This window comes from Hyperolius riggenbachi, chromosome 2, assembly GCF_040937935.1.
Source record: "Hyperolius riggenbachi isolate aHypRig1 chromosome 2, aHypRig1.pri, whole genome shotgun sequence".
NCBI classification, from domain to species: domain Eukaryota; kingdom Metazoa; phylum Chordata; class Amphibia; order Anura; family Hyperoliidae; genus Hyperolius; species Hyperolius riggenbachi.
Window position 1 is genome coordinate 282448308 of NC_090647.1, and position 18721 is coordinate 282467028.

At 40.8% G+C, this 18721-nt stretch overlaps 1 protein-coding gene across 22 annotated transcripts in view; it reads right to left on the minus strand.

Moving 5' to 3' along the window:
* The window catches only part of MACF1 (microtubule actin crosslinking factor 1), a 449681-nt gene that overhangs the window by 162399 nt on the left and 268561 nt on the right, over nucleotides 1–18721 (minus strand). For 19 of the 22 annotated variants that reach the window (XM_068268830.1, XM_068268828.1, XM_068268833.1 and 16 more), the window contains 10 exons: nucleotides 15887–16102; nucleotides 15649–15798; nucleotides 14038–14271; nucleotides 11379–11528; nucleotides 9308–9541; nucleotides 7916–8104; nucleotides 5894–6418; nucleotides 1455–1631; nucleotides 1235–1358; nucleotides 940–1148 (listed from right to left, as the gene is read on the minus strand). In XM_068268830.1, coding sequence (XP_068124931.1) covers nucleotides 940–1148; nucleotides 1235–1358; nucleotides 1455–1631; nucleotides 5894–6418; nucleotides 7916–8104; nucleotides 9308–9541; nucleotides 11379–11528; nucleotides 14038–14271; nucleotides 15649–15798; nucleotides 15887–16102 — 2208 coding nt within the window. The remainder of the gene's footprint in view (nucleotides 1–939; nucleotides 1149–1234; nucleotides 1359–1454; nucleotides 1632–5893; nucleotides 6419–7915; nucleotides 8105–9307; nucleotides 9542–11378; nucleotides 11529–14037; nucleotides 14272–15648; nucleotides 15799–15886; nucleotides 16103–18721) is intronic. The other 3 variants (XM_068268831.1, XM_068268826.1, XM_068268825.1) reach the window with 1 other exon arrangement.

The following is an 18721-nucleotide window of genomic DNA, read 5'->3' on the forward strand; positions in this document are numbered from 1 at the left end:
CTCTCCCCAGTCTTCCTCCAGACTCTGGCACCTTGATTTCCAAATGACATGTAAAAGTTGCTTTCATCCGAAAAAAGTACTTTGGACCACCGAGCAACAGTCCAGTGCTGCTTCTCTGTAGCCCAGGTCAGGCGCTTCTGTCGCTTTTTCTGGTTCAAAAGTGGGTTCATGCTTCCATCTGCTGAAAAGCTTTATGGAGATGAAGATTTCATTTTTCAGCACGACCTGGCACCTGCTCACAGTGCCAAAACCACTGGTAAAAGGTTTACTGACCATGGTATTACTGTGCTCAAATGGCCTGCCAACTCTCCTGACCTGAACCCCATAGAGAATATGTGGGATATTGTGAAGAGAAAGTTGAGAGACGCAAGACCCAACACTCGGGATGAGCTTAAGGCCGCTATCGAAGCATCCTGGGCCTCCATAACACCTGAGCAGTGCCACAGGCTGATTGCCTCCATGCCACGCCGCATTGAAGCAGTCATTTCTGCAAAAGGATTCCCGACCAAGTATTGAGTGCATAACTGAACATAATTATTTGAAGGTTGACTTTTTTTTGTTTTAAAAACACTTTTCTTTTATTGGTCGGATGAAATATGCTAATTTTTTGAGATAGGAAATGTGGGTTCTCATGAGCTGTATGCCAAAATCATCAATAAGAAAAACAATAAAAGGCTTGAACTACTTCACTACTTCAGTTGTGTGTACTGAATCTAAAATATATGAAAGTCTAATGTTTATCAGCACATTACAGAAAATAATGAACTTTATCACAATATGCAAATTCTTTGAGAAGATCCTACATATACACACACACACACACACACACACACACACACACACACACACACACACAAACACACACACACACACACACACGTGTATATAAATAAATCAATGAATAAAAACGAAATAAAAAAGCAAGTGAACAGATCTTACAATATTTTGTGCAAGAGCCTCTTGAACAGATGACGATGACATTGATGCTTGTTTGTGGCCCTCTAAAGTTTTCTCCATTCCCTCCAACCAATGCAATAGATTATCTAAGCCTTCTTGAACACTCTGTGAATGGGCTACTGACTTCTGCAGTAGGTCAGTGTGATCAGACAGCTTATTGGAGAGGCTTTGGTACCGATTCTCTATAGAATCTATAAGGAAACAAAGTTTTGGTCAGACTCAGTTTTGTACTGTACTTCATTTTTTAGTAGATGTTAAGCAATGGCTAAGTGCTCACCAGCTGTGGCTTGTATCTTCTTGCAGTCTGGGAGTGGATCTCCTTGGACATCCATCAGCCCACGGAGAGCCTTGTGAACTTTGTCTACTTGTGCTTGATGCTCTGCAAGATCACACTGCATATTCTGAAAATGGCAGAAACACAACAGTGTTATTACCTCAAAGTAGAACTGCCGCACAAATATTTTAAGAACATGTGCTGTGCTGTTGGTTAAAGTTACCTTGGCTTTCTGTAGCTGGGCTTGCAAGGCGCTGGGATTAGATGCCACTGGTTCAGAAAGGATCTTGTCCACAGCTAACTCTGTGTGCTGCAGCCAAGCTAAAGCTGCATCTGAGCCCTCTTGGAATTGCTGATACCGGCTCAACAAAGAATTCAAGTGAGTTCCAAATTTGGAGCACTGCAAAGAGCCATACAATAACTTGTGTGAGAAGAACACAGTACGCAGAATAAGTACCTGGATACATTACAGTCATGCAAAATAGTCCTGTGAAGGAAAAAACTGATGTTTTCTTAATACGCCTATAGCCCTTCAAGGACAACTACTATAAATTCTACACTGAATATATAGAATTCAGTATGAAGTGCCACGAGTGTGTCCTTCTACAATCCTGGACCGATTTTATAGCACTGTTACAGCCACTGGAAATGAGCTTTATGTCGTCTATTTCATACACAGAACATGGAAGAGAAAGCTAAAGAGGGAGATGTTTGAGAAGATCACAAAAAATATATAGATAATTATAGTAAAATGTACCTGCAGGCAAACTTGGAAAAATATTTATCTTCACACAGGAAAGCCTCTGAATAATCCAGAGGCTTTGTCCATCTCCCTCGAGCTTGCCATTTCCAACGCTGGGACCCTGGTTTGCGCATCCGTGCTCCCATCAGTGTACGAGTGCAGGCACAAGATGGCTTGTACCGTAGCACATAGCTATTCGTGCATGGATTTTTCCTCTGTTCAAGAGCAGCTCCATGCTGCTACACAGGCCCCATCAGTGCACATGCACAGTGCGGCCCCCTGGTTCATGGACAGGAGCGTGAACTGCGAAGAAGATGGTCCCGGCGACTATGGTTGGGCTCAAGAAGGATCTGAGAAGCCTCTGGAGGATCCAGACGCTTCCCTAATCAGCTTGATGCTCTTGTGACAACAGTTTAAAATACTGAGGAGTTTAAAAGGTCCATTGGTCAGGAAACAGCCTTCCTGAATGCAGCTGCAAAAGGAAAATCAGCCACAGAAAGGGAAGACAAATACCGTATATACTCGCATATAAACCGACCCGCATATAAGCCGACCCCCCAACTTTTACTTGAAAAACTAGGAAAAAATGATTAACCCCCATATAAGCCGGGGGTAGGAAATGCTCGATTGGTGCAGGCCGCGTGATCCCCCCAGTGTGTCCCAGTATAGCTAGTATAGTGCCCAGTATGGGTAGGTAGTGCATCAGTATAGCTAGTAAAGTGCCCAGTATAGCTAGTATAGTGCCCTGTATAGCTAGTATAGTGCACTGTATAGCTAGTATAGTGCCCTGTATAGCTAGTATAGTGCCCTGTATAGCTAGTATAGTGCCCCGTATAGCTAGTATAGTGCCCTGTATAGGTAGGTAGTGTCCAGTATAGCTAGTATAGTGCCCAGTGTAGTGCCCAGTATGGGTAGGTAGTGCCCCAGTATAGCCAGTAAAGTGCCCAGTATGGGTAGGTAGTGCCCCAGTATAGCTAGTATAGTGCCCAGTATAGCTAGTATAGTGCCCAGTATGCGTAGGTAGTGCCCCAGTATAGCTAGTATAGTGCCCAGTATAGCTAGTAAAGTGCCCAGTATAGCTAGTAAAGTGCCCAGTATAGCTAGCAAAGTGCCCAGTATAGCTAGCAAAGTGCCCAGTATAGCTAGCAAAGTGCCCAGTATAGCTAGCAAAGTGCCCAGTATAGCTAGTAAAGTGCCCAGTATAGCTAGTAAAGTGCCCAGTATTGGTAGGTAGTGACCCAGTATAGTGCCCAGTATAGCTAGTAAAGTGCCCCAGTATAGCTAGTATAGTGCCCAGTATAGCTAGTATAGTGCCCAGTATAGCTAGTATAGTGCCCAGTATAGCTAGTATAGTGCCCAGTATAGCTAGTATAGTGCCCAGTATGCGTAGGTAGTGCCCCAGTATAGCTAGTATAGTGCCCAGTATAGCTAGTAAAGTGCCCAGTATAGCTAGTAAAGTGCCCCGTATAGCTAGCAAAGTGCCCAGTATAGCTAGCAAAGTGCCAGTATAGCTAGTAAAGTGCCCAGTATTGGTAGGTAGTGACCCAGTATAGTGCACAGTATAGCTAGTAAAGTGCCCCAGTATAGCTAGTATAGTGCCCAGTATAGCTAGTATAGTGCCCAGTATAGCTAGTATAGTGCCCAGTATAGCTAGTATAGTGCCCAGTATTGGTAGGTAGTGACCCAGTATAGTGCCCAGTAAAGCTAGTAAAGTGCCCCAGTATAGTGCCTAGTATAGTGCCCAGTATAGCGCCCCCCCGCGGCTGCCGCTGCTATTACCTGCTCAGCCAGCGGCCGCTTCCTCTAATCCGGGTTCCCCTCTCCTCTCCGGGTTCTCCTCTCCATAAATGTTTCACAGCAGCACGCCCGACGCTGCTGCTGTGACGAGGCAGGAGGCAGGAAAGAGCGCGGCTTCCTGTAGCGGCGATGTATCGCCGTTACCAAGGGAACAGCTCTTTCCTGCCTCGTCACAGCAGCAGCGCCGCTGTGGAGACCACGGACCACCAACCCAGGACTCACATACAAGCCGACCCCCCAACTTTTGGCCCCCTTTTTGGGGGTCAAAAATTCGGATTGTATGCGAGTATATACGGTAGCAATAAGGATAGACAAAAAGTCAGCGCCTAAAAAAAAAGATACTGCTAAGGCTTTTTGAGGGACAGTGGTCTTAGCAGAAGATCACCCAAGAGCACTACACTGTTGAAGGAAAATATAAGACTAGACTTTGCTAAAAAGCATATTGACATGGTACAATGCCTCTGGGACACTGTACTTTATGTCCACAGCTGAAAAACTGTAGCTTTCAAAGAAAAAAAATCCTACATCCTTTAGATAGGATAATGACCTGAAACACACAGCTAAAAAGCACCCAAAATGCTAAGAACAGATGACAGAACGGAAAAATAAGCGATCTGGAGAAGGTACCATGCAAACCTTACACACCTGGAGCAGTTTACACAAAATGAGTAGGCCAAGCTACCGGTTGTCAGATACAGGAATCTCACTGAGAGCTACAAAAATCACTTATTTGCCGTTATTACCTCTAAAAGATGTGCAGCAAAATGTTGGATTAAGGGTCTTGTAATTTTTTCCATATTATTTTCATTTGGTTAAAAATACTTCGTTGAATCAAAAATCTAAAGCAAATCTGTTTTGTGTTAAACATTAAACAGTGATGGGTTAACATTGCATTTGTCAAGTTATTGCAGAAACCGATGAAAACAAAAACGGGTGTAAAAATCACCAAGGGATCATAAAAATCCTTTAAATGAAAAGTAGGAGGTGGCTTACCTCTAACGATGACAATGTTTGAAACAGGAAGAAAGTTTATTTGAGGGACTTAATGCTGGGTTAACACTGAAACCTGGCACAGAAACCTGGCCAGATGTAGTGAGAGATATGAACCCACGAAATACGTTGCCTTAGTCCAAGTAAACTTTTTCCTGTTTCAAACATCGTGTGATTGTTAGAGGTAAGCCACCTCCCACTTTTCTTTTTAAAAATGTTAAGTAATTTATCATCCCTGGGGGCCTCTTTCTCCCATTGTGTTTTTCCACCCTCTTTGGAGGTCGACCATTCGTCAGCATTTTACAGCTGACAGCCCTGATTTCATTTTCAAAAGAGAGCAACCAAAGTACAGTGAAGTTCTCTGTTCCTGAGTGGAGATGGGATGCCCTTCATAGCAACCTTATTTTGTCAATACCCCTGATTTATTCCTCCCTTCTAGTCTTTTTCACCAAATTGTATACATTCTCCATGACTAAATTAATGTGATAGCAAGCCTTTTTAGAAGGCTCCATATGACAAATGGGGATTTGATATCATTAAGTAGATCGTATTCCACCCCTCCACCAAAGTCACTTGGTTTCAAATTGTAAAGAGTCTTTATTTTTCCCCTTTGTTTTCGCAGCTCTTTGAAATGAGCATATTATTTTATCACATAACTACTACTCTATTCACATACCACAATGACTAACACAGTGGTCTACAATCATGTCTCCAAAGGCCTCAGCAGTCCATATAAAGACAACGTGGCACTTATTTTTCTGTTTAAAATAACTATCATGCACTCTGCAATGGAAATTACCAAAACAAACTGCTGTCAAAAGTATTTTGCGTATTTTCTCACTTGCTGGTGACTTAAAAGCATTTTATTGATGAGGTGTGGAAATATCACCTAGGAGAAAAAGTGAATTGAATTAGCGCACCTTTTTAAACACTCGTACACATACGGTATATAAAGGTACACACAGGCAATATTTGCTTTATCAAGAACCTTTAAAAATTCAAAAATACTGCGACTATGCATTTAATTTGTTAGGAATTCACAATAGGGTTTGTTTAAATAGTCCATAACGCCATTCCACCGAAAACATTTTCTAGCTATGAATTTCAATAAGAATGGTAAAAATGAAAAATACCTTAGAATGCAAGGCACTGTATCGCTTTGAGGCATCATCAAGTTTGCTCTTCACCAAAGCTCCTGCCACTCCTAACTCTTCACTGAACTGGTCAAGAGCCGCTTTCTCTGCTTCAGTTGCTTTCTGCCCAGCAATTGATATATAGCGTAAATCTCCTTTATGAGAGATCACATCTTCAGAAAAGTCTACTTGCCACTGCAGCAATGTACGTAAGGCGTCACAGTCTGCTTCTCCCTTCTGCTTACTATCTAACTGCTCTTCACTTTGCTGAAGCCAGTTTTCAAACTCTTTGTGATCATGAATGAAATTCTGCAGATCATCCCGCAAGCCTTGTGCATGCTTCAGCTGCAGTTGTGCCTGTGAAAGTGAGGCAGCATATTCCTCCTTCAAGCGTGCCAGCTGGTTCTGTAACCTCTCTCTCTCTTCAGGGGGCAACGTGCTTCCATGTTTATCCAAGAAATCCTGCGCTGACTGTATTGTCAAAATGAAATTCTGTTGTTGGGCTAACATTTCTTGATGCTGGGCCTAAATTACAAAACAAAGAAACAATTACATAGTTGTTTGGGTTGAAAAAAGACATATGTCCATCGAGTTCAACCAGAGAACAAAGTACAACACCAGCCCGCCCCCTCACATATCCCTGTTGATCCAGAGGAAGGCGAAAAACCCTTACAAGGCATGGTCCAATTAGCCCCAAAAGGGAAAAAATTCCTTCCTGACTCCAGGTGGCAATCAGATAAAATCCCTGGATCAACATCATTGGGTATTACCTAGTAATTGTAGCCAATAAATTGTAGCCAATAAAATATCTACACTCATGAGACTACAATTATAGAAGTGCATTCAGAGTACAGTTATCAGCCATCATCCACTAAAAGACCTATTTAACGGTGGGTAAAAATGTGAACTGTTCCAATTTGAATTCAAACTACCATCCGCTGTCTATTAAAGATGTGATAAAGTACTGCTAGTGCCACATAGTATGTTCTCACCACTTTAGTGAGAGCTGCAAAGCAACATGTATTTAGCAGTAGATGTGGCTCATACCAATAAGAGGTGGACATTTATCCAACTCCCAGCCACCAATCATGACCATAATTATTTACTATCATGCACTCAGTCATTGGCCAACCAGGTTGGTCAACCAGAATTTGTGTTGGGTGTATAAAATGAAGGTACATCACACTCCAAAGGGGTTGGATTTATGCACAGAGCCATTTGTGTACAGATCTGCCAGCTGTTGCAAACTGATGTCATACCATATTTCCTGTACAGACAGAGCTCTTAAAAGAGGGGTGAATGCGGAGGGGTGTCTAACCTCCATGTAGGCTGGAGACTTTATAATCGCTAACATGCAGAAGGACAGCCAGTGGTTGCGGTCTTTCATGGATGTGACGTGGTGGGGGGGAGGTGTCGTTTTAGTTAAGGGGGATTTGAGATTTTCCTTCCTTGAAATGGGTATGACCATCGGTAAAAACATTTTTTTTTACATTTGCTACATGCTATTTTATTTAGAGGAGCCTGTGTAGTTTCCATGAAATTGTGGTTTATGTAGATTTTGCAATTTGTTGCACATTTTTTAAGCACAATTTCAGTCCCAGTCACCTCCTGCTGAAATCTTGCCTAAAATCTAATGGTGCTAAAGCTGTAGAACAGGTAAAAGATTAATACCGGGAAGACCTAGATATCTGATCTACCTCTAAGTAGTATATAACACCCTTTTTGAGCACTCTCATATGATAGTTACAAAATCTCATAACCTTTGGGGTTAGAAAATCAGGGGGTGATGTATAAATAGACATTTCACTGTAATGAGAAAATAAGGAATGATGACTCTTATTGCCATATAAATGTCTAGAACGCAATCAGGGTAAATAGAGTAAGTTGTTTCCCCAAACAAAAGATCACAATTGAGTCCTACTTCTGGTATGTAGATTACAGCCTGAGATCTGAGCTGTGATCTGGCTGTTATATAGACTTGCACTCATCACATCTAGTGGTTTACATTGCTTTACTACCTACCTTTCTCTTCTCGTAGAGGTTATCGATGATTTCAGTGGCATCTCCTGTAGGACATCCATCCAAACTCTTTCCATCAGGAACACTGACTTTCTGCTGCAGACTGCTTACAGATGGTGCATCAGGAAGCACCTGGCACAGTAGTTGCTCGATCTTTACCAAGTTTTGCTGCAGCTCTTCAGCAGTCTTAGACTATAAATACAAAAAAACCCAAAAGTTTTTAATTGGAACTGGGAAAACATTTAGAGGCAGAATGAATACTGTAACTTGAGTCTTCCAATAAAGTTGAACCAAAACAGTGTGCACTCACTTTTACATGCTATCGTGCATACTCGCACGGGGGGGGGGGGGGGGGGGGGGGAAGTGATTGACTCGTGTATAAGCCCCCTCCTTAACATAGCCCCCTCCACAGTAGCCAGATGTTCCCATAGTAAAAGTCAGCCCCCTCCCCATAGCCAGATGTGCCCCAGGATCATACAGCTGTGTCTCAAAAAGCCACTAGATGGCGTCATAGATAAGAGACAAAGCGATTGCCACACAGAAAGAATCCCAGATCATTGCACCACTGACACGTTGCTTGCACGCTCCGCTCCACAAGCCAGGGGACACAGGTAGCAGCACACTCTGCACACGACGTTGCGTGGATGGAGGGCATAGACACAGCTGGTCGCAAGCTGGTAGGAGCAGGATCACTAGTACGCAATCCTTATGCTCCTCTGCCATTAAAAAAACCTGCTCCACCATGTTTTGTTCCACTGTCTCACATATAAGCCGAAGGGGTAACTTTTCAGCGCATTTTTTATGCTGAAAAATTATGCTTATACGCGAGTATATACAGTATTTTAATCCTTAAAGGGCTCTTTAACCATATATTGAGAAATGCTAAATGCATTTAGGGCAATACTCACAAGACACAGGCAATACTTCGAGAGAGATGTAGAGCACTCTCTAGAACTATAAAGTTGTTTCACTGAGAGGATTTCTAACAAGCTAGCAAAGGATTTCTAACAAGCTAGCCTTCAAGACCTCAAAAGCAAATAATTACCTTGTGAAAGGTGGTCATACTGTGGCAGTAAGTGTTCTCAAACCAGGGGATGGGTGATGAAGGTAAGGAAGTAAGGCCTCATTTAAAAAACTATGCCTGAAGTCTAGTGGGGCACATTCTGTATTTCTCCTTAAACTGACACAAGAAAAAGGACAGCTGCAGCTTTGCAAACCACAAACTTTTCAGAAACCTATTTTATCTTCTTGGACTCATTTTTTGCACTGGTCTGTGTAGGATACATTTATTGTAGACGTCCGAATTGTACACAATGCAAGTTTACATTTCTAAACTACTTTTGATCACACTACCAATCAACCCAGATAGTCAAATGGCTAAACAAATTGACGTACTTTTTTGGTCTCCTCTAAAATGACTGTGCTCACTGCAGACTCTAGTTGCCGCTCTGTCTCCCCGGTTTTCTGAAGGATAGACTGGTATTGTTCCTTAGCCTTCTGGAGCTTTCTCTTAAATGCTTCCACATCTTTAGGGTCCATTTTCTTCTTGTTTTCCTCAAGGAACTCCTCTGCAGCTTTGATGATGGCAGCAAACGTGCTTGCTTTACCTTGTACATCTTTATTAAGTTCCTGGTTAAGAGAAGTATTTTAGTGATGTGCTACTTAAATCTCTTTGTCAACACTATGAAAAGAAAAAACGACCGTGCTGCCACATCCGCAAGTAGAAAACGTCTACATTTAGCAAACACAAAATGTCAGAGATTTAAAAAAAAATATTACCAAATAAAAAAACCAGCTCATGTATGTATGTATGTATGTGTATATATATATATATATATATATATATATATATATATATATATATATATATGTGTGTGTGTTAATAAGAAAAACAAAATCGTGATAGGTTCAAGAGATAAACAACCAGGCACATATGTAAGAAACTCATTTCCTGTCCCAGAGATTAAAAACAACAATAAATAGTGGTACCTGTAGACTAGTGTTTCCCTGCATGCTTCTTGGATATCCACACAAATCGTGAATTCCACACTGATGAGACTAATTACCTCTCCTGTGCATGCATTAGATTACCTGTAAACCATGTACGCCTGGTAAGACTTAAGGGTAAATTTGGGAAACACTGTGGCAGTGTAAGGAAAACTGGAGCAAAATGGATGCCCAAATCAGCGTGGAACCGATGTCTCTCTCAATAAGAGAAGGGTAAGGTCCCTGGATAATGTGTAACGCATGGATTTGCTTCCATTGTTTGCATTGTGAGATGCATTAGTTCTTAATGCACCTGTTTCACTGCAATGAGCACACTTGTGCCTTTGAGAGGCTTTTTAGCCCTATGCAGTGAGTATTTATCAGGTGCATCTTGGTTAGATGCGCGACCATTTCATTTTCTCCCCATTGCATATGCCCAAATCAAGGATTCTGATTGGATGTTCTGAGCAGCTATTTACTTCTGCACCAGTTCCACTCCAAGTTTTCATACTGCTGTAGAAATATACAATAGTGGATTTAGTTTTACTTTTTTTTTCAGAATGTTACACCTTTACAAAAATGAAGCTTTTTTTTTTTTTTAGAGTAAACAAGATCTATCATTGAATCAACAATATGTACTACTTAGTGTGTTTTGCCTTCTTGAAACAGAAGATATTTGTGATAAATCAGCTTTAAGTGAACACCTGTGGTTAACCACAATGCATAGCATTTTGGGTCACCCCAAGCTGCTTGGTTACTCAATATGTACTATTGATTCTATGTTGTAAACTGTTGCCAGATTTCAAATCAAGAAGTCACAAGGAGAAATAGATTTCAGTTGTTAAGCATCTCAGTTGACAAATTCTTATGTTAAAATCAACAAAAAACTGTAAGCAGTGTAAATGTCAGTTAAGGGAAACTACAAAACCAAGGCGTAATTATCAACTATTCAACACACCTCCAGACTCTGAAAAGTTGGGTGGGGGTAAAGGAGAGTGGCGGGTTTAAAGCGTTTAGCCTAAAGTAGTGAATACATCTAGGGCTCGAGTCACAAAGCAGTGCTAACCCAGTTAGCACGCCTAAAATACTTTAGCCGTGATAACCATTGCACCACGCCGGTGAAAAGCCTGTTTAGGCGTGATAAGTTTAGGCGTGATAAGTTTAGATAGCGCGCAAAGTCCCGCGCGCAAAGCAGTGCCATTAAACTCTATGCGAAGCGCACCAGACTTTGGTAGCGAAAAACTTTTGATCAGCTGTGCACTGCGGTGCTAACCCAGTTGGTGCTTAAAGTTATCATGCCTAAACTTATCATTCCTAAACTGAGTTTAGACGTGATAAGGGGCTTTTCACCAGGGTGCTAACTGTTAGCACCGCTTTGTGAATCAAGCCTCTAGTCTCTAACTCCACAATCTTCTTATAGTAGAACATATAAGAGTATATAAAGCTGTGATATTATGCAGATTGTAGATCATGCCGGTACCTGCATGCTCTTATACTGATCCTGAAGGGTGGACAGGTCTTGTGACTGAGGACTGCTCTGGTGATCATGTACAGCCTTTTCTGTTAGCTCTGCCCAAGAGCTCAGCTCATCTAGTCCCAGAGAACAAGTCGTCTGCTGCTCCTGTATTGTCTAAAATAAAAGAATGGCATTACATGAACCACTATTTAACCCATCTTCAGAAATTACGTAAAGAGCTGGAAGCACAGACCACATAGATTCCAGATTTTCAGCTGATTCTTCATAACTTTTAACAGTAACAATGAACACTGGTAAAAGTTTTAGCTGAGGTTTATCTGGATTTATGATGTTCCAGTGCTTGCTCCGCTGTACTACAAGTGTCCCTGCCTGCCAGATGAGCACGATGTGTCCTTTTATGAATTATAAATATTTTTAGTCAGGAGTAAGTGCACATGCATACAAGTTTTATTGTGAATTCAGAAAACAGGCCTGATCCAGGCTCACAGCAGCCTGATAGAGAAATCCTTCACTGTTATGGGATACCTAGAAAAAGCAAAGCAAACAAGAGGTTACATACAGACACATAACAGAAGTTTACAGACAATGTTAATACAAACACTGAAAGCACTGCCAGAACAATAAATGACTGGCAAAGCAAGAAGATACTTGTTCAGTAGGGGTGAGTGAAGGACATTTGGATAAACTCTTAAACACTTTTAAACTAAAGCTAGGTACTCACACTAGATGACACTTGACCAAATTGGCCATTCAGGAACATTTTGGGTTAGAATCTAGCATGTGTACTCCGATGTCTAAAGATCCAGTACATTGAATCTTTACTGACAAGGACTCCAAGGCAACGTCTGATAGCACAATTTTCCTCCTCACCCTGGTCAGAGGAAACTGCTCCATTGCTTCACTGCACTGTTGTCCCTCCCCCTTCATAGCAAACAGAATGGCTCACTAGCCTGTAGAATAGCGACAAGTCTGTACAGCACTTGGCCCTGAACGGTTATGTCAGGAATTGTGTCCCGATCCCTATGGGTGACAGTAATTGTGTATGTGTATGCAAGATGGCCATACACAAGCAGATTAGGGAAACTACTGATATCTCCATGTTATTGGTTCGATGGTCTACCACTGCATATTCCTCCATTGGAAAGGATTCTAGAAGGAATCATATCCAATACAGATCACACCACTGCTAGCTTTGTGCTGCTCAATGGAGTACAAAACGATGCAGCTGCTGACCATACACCAATCCTGCCTAAAGCCCACCAGACTCCTTCCCACTCATTAGCATAAACAAGTCTTTCCCAGTTAATGTTTTGATCAATAAAATGACTAAAACGTATTTTATAATAGACTTTCGGTAGACTCAATGTTATCGATCCTATCTTATAGTCCATTAAAAGTGAGGTATAGAAGTATGGGTATCGACTAATGCTCACTGGTCAGACTGAACTCAAGCTATGTCACCACACCAATGCAGGCAGACAGGAAGAATTCTTCTCTACATGGCTCCACAAACAGGAGAGGCACCTGCCTGCATTCAACAGTGGAAAGCTAACCCTGGATCAAAGTGCAGCATCTATGGTAATAACTAAAACTCACCAGTATTGTTTTATTTTTTGTTAGTGCAGATAAATAATAAAATGCGTTCCAAAGGCTGAAGATCGGGGAGAAGTCAGTGCTCAGTGTGCTTTTTAGTAGGAGAGCTTGTCTGGCTCTTTTAGTCCCCTATACTTTCCTATTTGTTTTGTGTTACCCTGAGCTGCTTGGGTATTCTGGAGAAGTCAGTGTGATTGATGCAGAAAACCAGGACAAGGTTCTATTTAAAACTGACTTTCGTTTGTTTCTATCAATTTTCATTGCTGAACGCCACTATTTTGTAAATGTCGCCCTGTAACTGTATCGTACTTTACTGACAACGTCAGTTGGGTGGTGGGTGGTGCCACTAATTGGAATAACCAATATTTTACTATGCACTACCTGGCACCTACTGTAGTCTAATTTTAACACTCTGCTATAAGTGCTCCCCCCAATTTTCTGCAATAAAGCCTGTGTTTGTTTAGAAAAACACAACTGTCTTTCATTATGTGGCAAAAGATTGCAGCATGCGCCATATCAGATCATAGTTGAGATTGGTAAAAGATTAATAAAATAGTAGTGGTCACATGGAGCACTTGTGGGGCAAACTTTTTATAATTCTTTTGGATAGTTCTGCAAAATACATAAAGTCCTCACTGAAGCTGCTTGTATGCTACTGTAACTGCACAATAGCCAATATACTAATATTTTAACATTCCTCACTATGATCGGATATGATGCAGGTGAGGCAAGCTTTTTCAATCCAATAGCAGACAGATTTTAAAAGAGGGCAGTTCAGATATGCTGGATCACACAGATCTCTCCACTGCTTTCCCAACTTCGTAAATAAAGATGTATGAGCAATATTGTGAGGAGAGTTTGCCTAACATGCACATTCACTAAAATGGGCAAATCAAAGGTGGTAGCCACCGGTCAGTTGGCAACCGTGTTAGCGCATCAGCTCTTGAGAAATTCAAGGAGGCCACAAAAGGTTAGAAGAGAGCAGCTGTTTCCATGTTACATGCAGTATGCTCCAGATTCTACCAAGCTCAAGTGTGAACATTTTTAGAAGCAAAGAAGACTTCTTCACCCTGACTTCCTTGCTGTGCTTGTCTTTCTGTGCATGGGTCTGTAGAATCTCATTTCTCGCTACCAGTTTTTCAGAAAACTCTCGGAAAGACTTCTGCAGATCATTGAGAAGACGAAGCAGCACTCGGCTTTGCTGAGGTGTCAAGTCTTGAGCTTGCTCAGAGATAAAGAACTGAATCTCAAAAGCAATGTTCTCCAGATCTAGCCTTGTTTCTGCCACAGGTTGCCTCAAGCTCTGCAATACAAATAAGTGTACCAGAGTGAAAAAAAGACCCTCTTTATCATGTATCTGTACAAAATATAACTGTCTTCCAAATCAACCCATTAACCAACACTGCTATAGAGCTATTACAAAAAAATGTGAGTGCTCCCTACAGAACACAATATATGAGGGTAAAAGTTATCAAACAGAGCAGGAAGACCGCATAGCCTTTTCATTATTAATTCAATCATTTGGCTATTGGAACACTTGCTAGACACAAAGGACTGACATCATGTGTAGGTGTATAGGCTAATCTTTGCTAAGCCATTAAAGAGACACTGAAGCGAAAAAAAATGATGATATTATGATTTGTATGTGTAGCACAGCTAAGAAATAAAACATTAAGATCAGATACATCAGTGTAATTGTTTCCAGTACAGGAAGAGTTGAGAAACTCCAGTTGTTATCTCTATGCAAACAAGCCATTAAGCTCTCCGACTAACTGACTAAGTTAGTCGTGGAGAGGGCTGCTATCTGACTTTTATTATCTCAACTGTAAGTGAACTGTTTACTTTTTCTCTGCTAGAGGAGAGGTCATTACTTCACAGACTGCTCTGAAAGACTCATTTTGAATGCTGAGTGTTGTGTAATGTGCACATATTATAGAATGATGCAATGTTAGAAAAAACACTATATACCTGAAAATAAAAGTATGAGAATATGTTCTTTGCTGCTAATCTTCTAGTAATTATTCATAGTACACAACCAATTCACTATATCATTTTTTTTTTCGCTTCAGTGTCTCTTTAATGCTCTCTGCTCTGTGCCATGGCTGGGATTCTTGCAATTCTAAAATAAGCACCTTTTCAAGGCTGTCCTAAAATTGTTGCTTAGGTGATAGGTAATTATTAATACAACTACAAACACAAGAGTAAGGTTAGCCAACATATGCGTGCTAACTGGATGTGCAATGATCCAATATAAACCTGTTATTTACAAAAACAGATGTCTGAATGTCACTTGACAAAATTGCTCAACTTTTGAAGTAACTTCCTGACAACATGGTGCTAGTGAAAACTTTGCACAGATCCATTACCATGGCGTGGTAGGAGTGGCTTAGCCAGCAGTTCAGGTGTTCTGATGAAAGCTAGATGATGCATGCACTTTAGTAATGCGGTTTTCAATTAAAGTTTTATTTCAGAATTTCAACCTTGACAAACGTGTTTAATAAGAAATGGTAATAGCACTTTAGCAAAGTTTTCTTATATACCTACACATTTATACAGCTCCAACACATTCTTATGTGGTATTTTAACGCAATTCCTGCAAGTGTGAACCCTCCCTAAGACTGAATGCATTTTTGTGTCGCAACCCTCTCAGAATAATACAATTTGGAAAACAGAAAAATACCTCTATGTGATCTAATTGACTGTGCAATGCAGATTCCCGTTCCAAATCCTTTGTCTCCTTACACACCAGAGATTCAGAGGTTTCCTCTACCCACTGCAGAAGGTGTTGAAGTTTGCTCTCCAGTTGTTTGTGTTGTGCTAAGACTTTTCCCTGGAAAAAATGAGGCTGTCAATATCAATGAAAAGGACTACAGATTTAAATCAGAAAAACAAAGATATTTGGTGTGACCCACACTGACCTTTTCCTGGTCCAGCACAGACTGCAGCTGCGTGAGGCGAGCTTGTGAAATATCTCTGACAGAATTGAAAGACTTCTCTAGATTCTTTGCATCTTTCTCTAAAGCTCGGAGAAGCTGTGTGGGCACATATGGTGGTTGTGCAGAAACGATATCCTTCACAAAGTCAAGTTCTTGGGTGACAGGAGACTCTATGTCCCTCAATTCTTGTCCCAGCGTCTGTGAACAGCAAGGAATGACATATCTTTTGCAGGTGATAAAGAATTTAAATGGAGACTATAGCGATGGAGTAGCACTCAAAGCAAGGAGATACTGGTATGCCCAAGCCTGTGATCTCTGCACCCCAAGACCAAAGTAGTGGCATGCGTAGCAAGGAGGCTGGCACACCGCTGTAACAGCAGCTGTCAAGCCATTGTTAGACATGTAGCTTAATCGTTTTTCAATAAAGTGAAGAGCTTCTTACAGTGGTGGTGCGAGCCTCCATGCTACGGTTGTCATAAATATAAATAAATAAAAAAAGAAATATTTTAAGACTGATTTTATAATGTCCCAGGTTTTAGTAACAAAAATAATTGGAAACATAGCCCGAGTGTCCATGTGACACAAACAGGAATAAGCACAATCCACAAGCCCTTGTCGTAAATGCTTAGAGAGAGACAGCGCTGGAATGGTGGGCAACAGGACAGTCAGGGAAGCCTCTGGGCTTAAGAGGCTTACCTACACTAAAGTACTGTATCTTGTTTTAAAGCACATCTGAATCAGAGAGGGATATGGAGGATGACATTCATTTACTTTAAAACAATGTAAATTTTGTGGCTGTCCTGCTTATCCTCTGCCACCATTACTTTAAAGCGGGATTGTCACCATAAAAATCAAATTTCAACAGCAACTAGTCTGAGTGTATTAAGGGATAAAGATGCTTATCCTGCATTCAAAACTTGTTCTGCTGTTACGATTTGGAGTTATCGCATACTTAAAGTGGACCCGAGATAAACTTTTACTCATTGCATAATTGTGTTCCTTTCATATAGTTTATAGGGCATTCCTCAAGCCAAATACTTTTTTTTGCTTTGTTTTAATACTCTAATTCCCTATAAACTAAACACAACTTCTTCAGAGAGCCTTGGCGCTCAGTCCCATGTAGCAAGGGCTTATGGGAGCTCAGTCTGGGCAGGGGAGGTTACTAGCCAGAGATTTTAGAGGCAGAGGGGAGGAGGGAGCAGGAGAGGGGAGGAGGGAGCAGGAGAGGGGAGTGAGCTGAGGGCTGGAGATACAGTTGCAGCTTGCCTGTGTGTAATGTGACAAACAAAACATGGCCGCTGTCATTGTATCACAGGTATAAATAAACATGTAACTGTTGAAGCTGTTTGTAGCTAGATTTTCTGTGTAAACTATCTAAACTTTAGATAAGATATATAGACAAGTTACTTGTCATAGTAAATTTTTCATCTTCGATCCACTTTAAGGAACAATGGCCCTTTAGTAGTCAGTGCCAAACAGTTGCATGCTGGGGGTTATTTTTATCTATAATATATTCCTCCTTTTCCATTTATTTCCCTACCTGGCTGCTTATCTGAAACACAATCCCCTGCTCACTAGTGTTTACAAGCATGGCTGAGGTGACTCAGAGATTGGAGGAGAAAAGAAAAAAAGTAAAGGGCAGAAATGACTTCAGGATTTAGCCTAAACTGTGGGCAAAAGACAAGGTTCCCACCTGGAACAGAATTCTCTTCATTTACTGTATAATATGCACTGAAATCAAAACGTGGACAGTACAATACATGTGTTATGCAAGTAGATCAAGTATTTATCTACTTATATATGTGTTTTTTTCCCCATGCATAATATGGCTAATCCTCCTGCTTTAAGCCACAGACCCTGAACCAGCATGCAGATCAGGTGCTCTGACCCAAGTCTGACCCGATTAGCTGCATGCTTGTTTCAGGAGTGTGATTCAGACACTACTGCAGCTAAAGGGATCAACAGGACTGCCAAGCAACTGGTATTGTTTAAAAGGAAAAAAAGCATGGCAGCTACTATATTCTTACTTCAGGTTCCCTTTAATTCCATATCCTGCTTCAGGTACACTTTAAGATTAACGTCCTTTTAGTTACCCTGGATAGCAGCATAAAGAGGCAGGCAATCATGATTTCTTTAAAGTGGACCTGAATGCTTGCACAGGACAGAAGCAAAACCAAGAAATGCACCCTGTATGTATTTAGAGAGTTTAGCCCGTCTCATTCCCCCTCATCTGTGACTAATCACAAGTTGCAATTTGATCTCTCCCCGTGCCACATGATTGCCATGGCAGGATGGCAGATAAGCTCCCTTGATAACAATATGTCTGCTTCCATGAATCAGGAAGTAAAAACAGCGCAGATTTATTTTAGGATTTATATCAGCTGTAACAAATAAATGTTTTTGTTTAAAGGTTATTATGCTGTTGTGTATCTTTTAATACAGAGAAGACGTTCTAAATTCAGATACCCCTTTAAGTTAGGAATACGATAAGTGGTGCATCAGCTAAATGATCAATATTTTCATGATTTTAATCATTTCCTGTATTATTACTTTGTACCATTAGCTATTAGACAATATTTCAGCAGAAAACAAATATAATATCAATTGTGCCACTGCCAGCTTTGTTCTGCCCAATGCAGTACAAAGCTTTGAAAATACGTGTATATATATATATATATATATATATATATATATATATGTATATATATATATATATATATATATATATATATATATATATATATAGATAGATAGATAGATAGATAGATAGATAGGCTTTTTTTTTTTTTTAGCACAGACTTCTACGCAAGGGCTCCC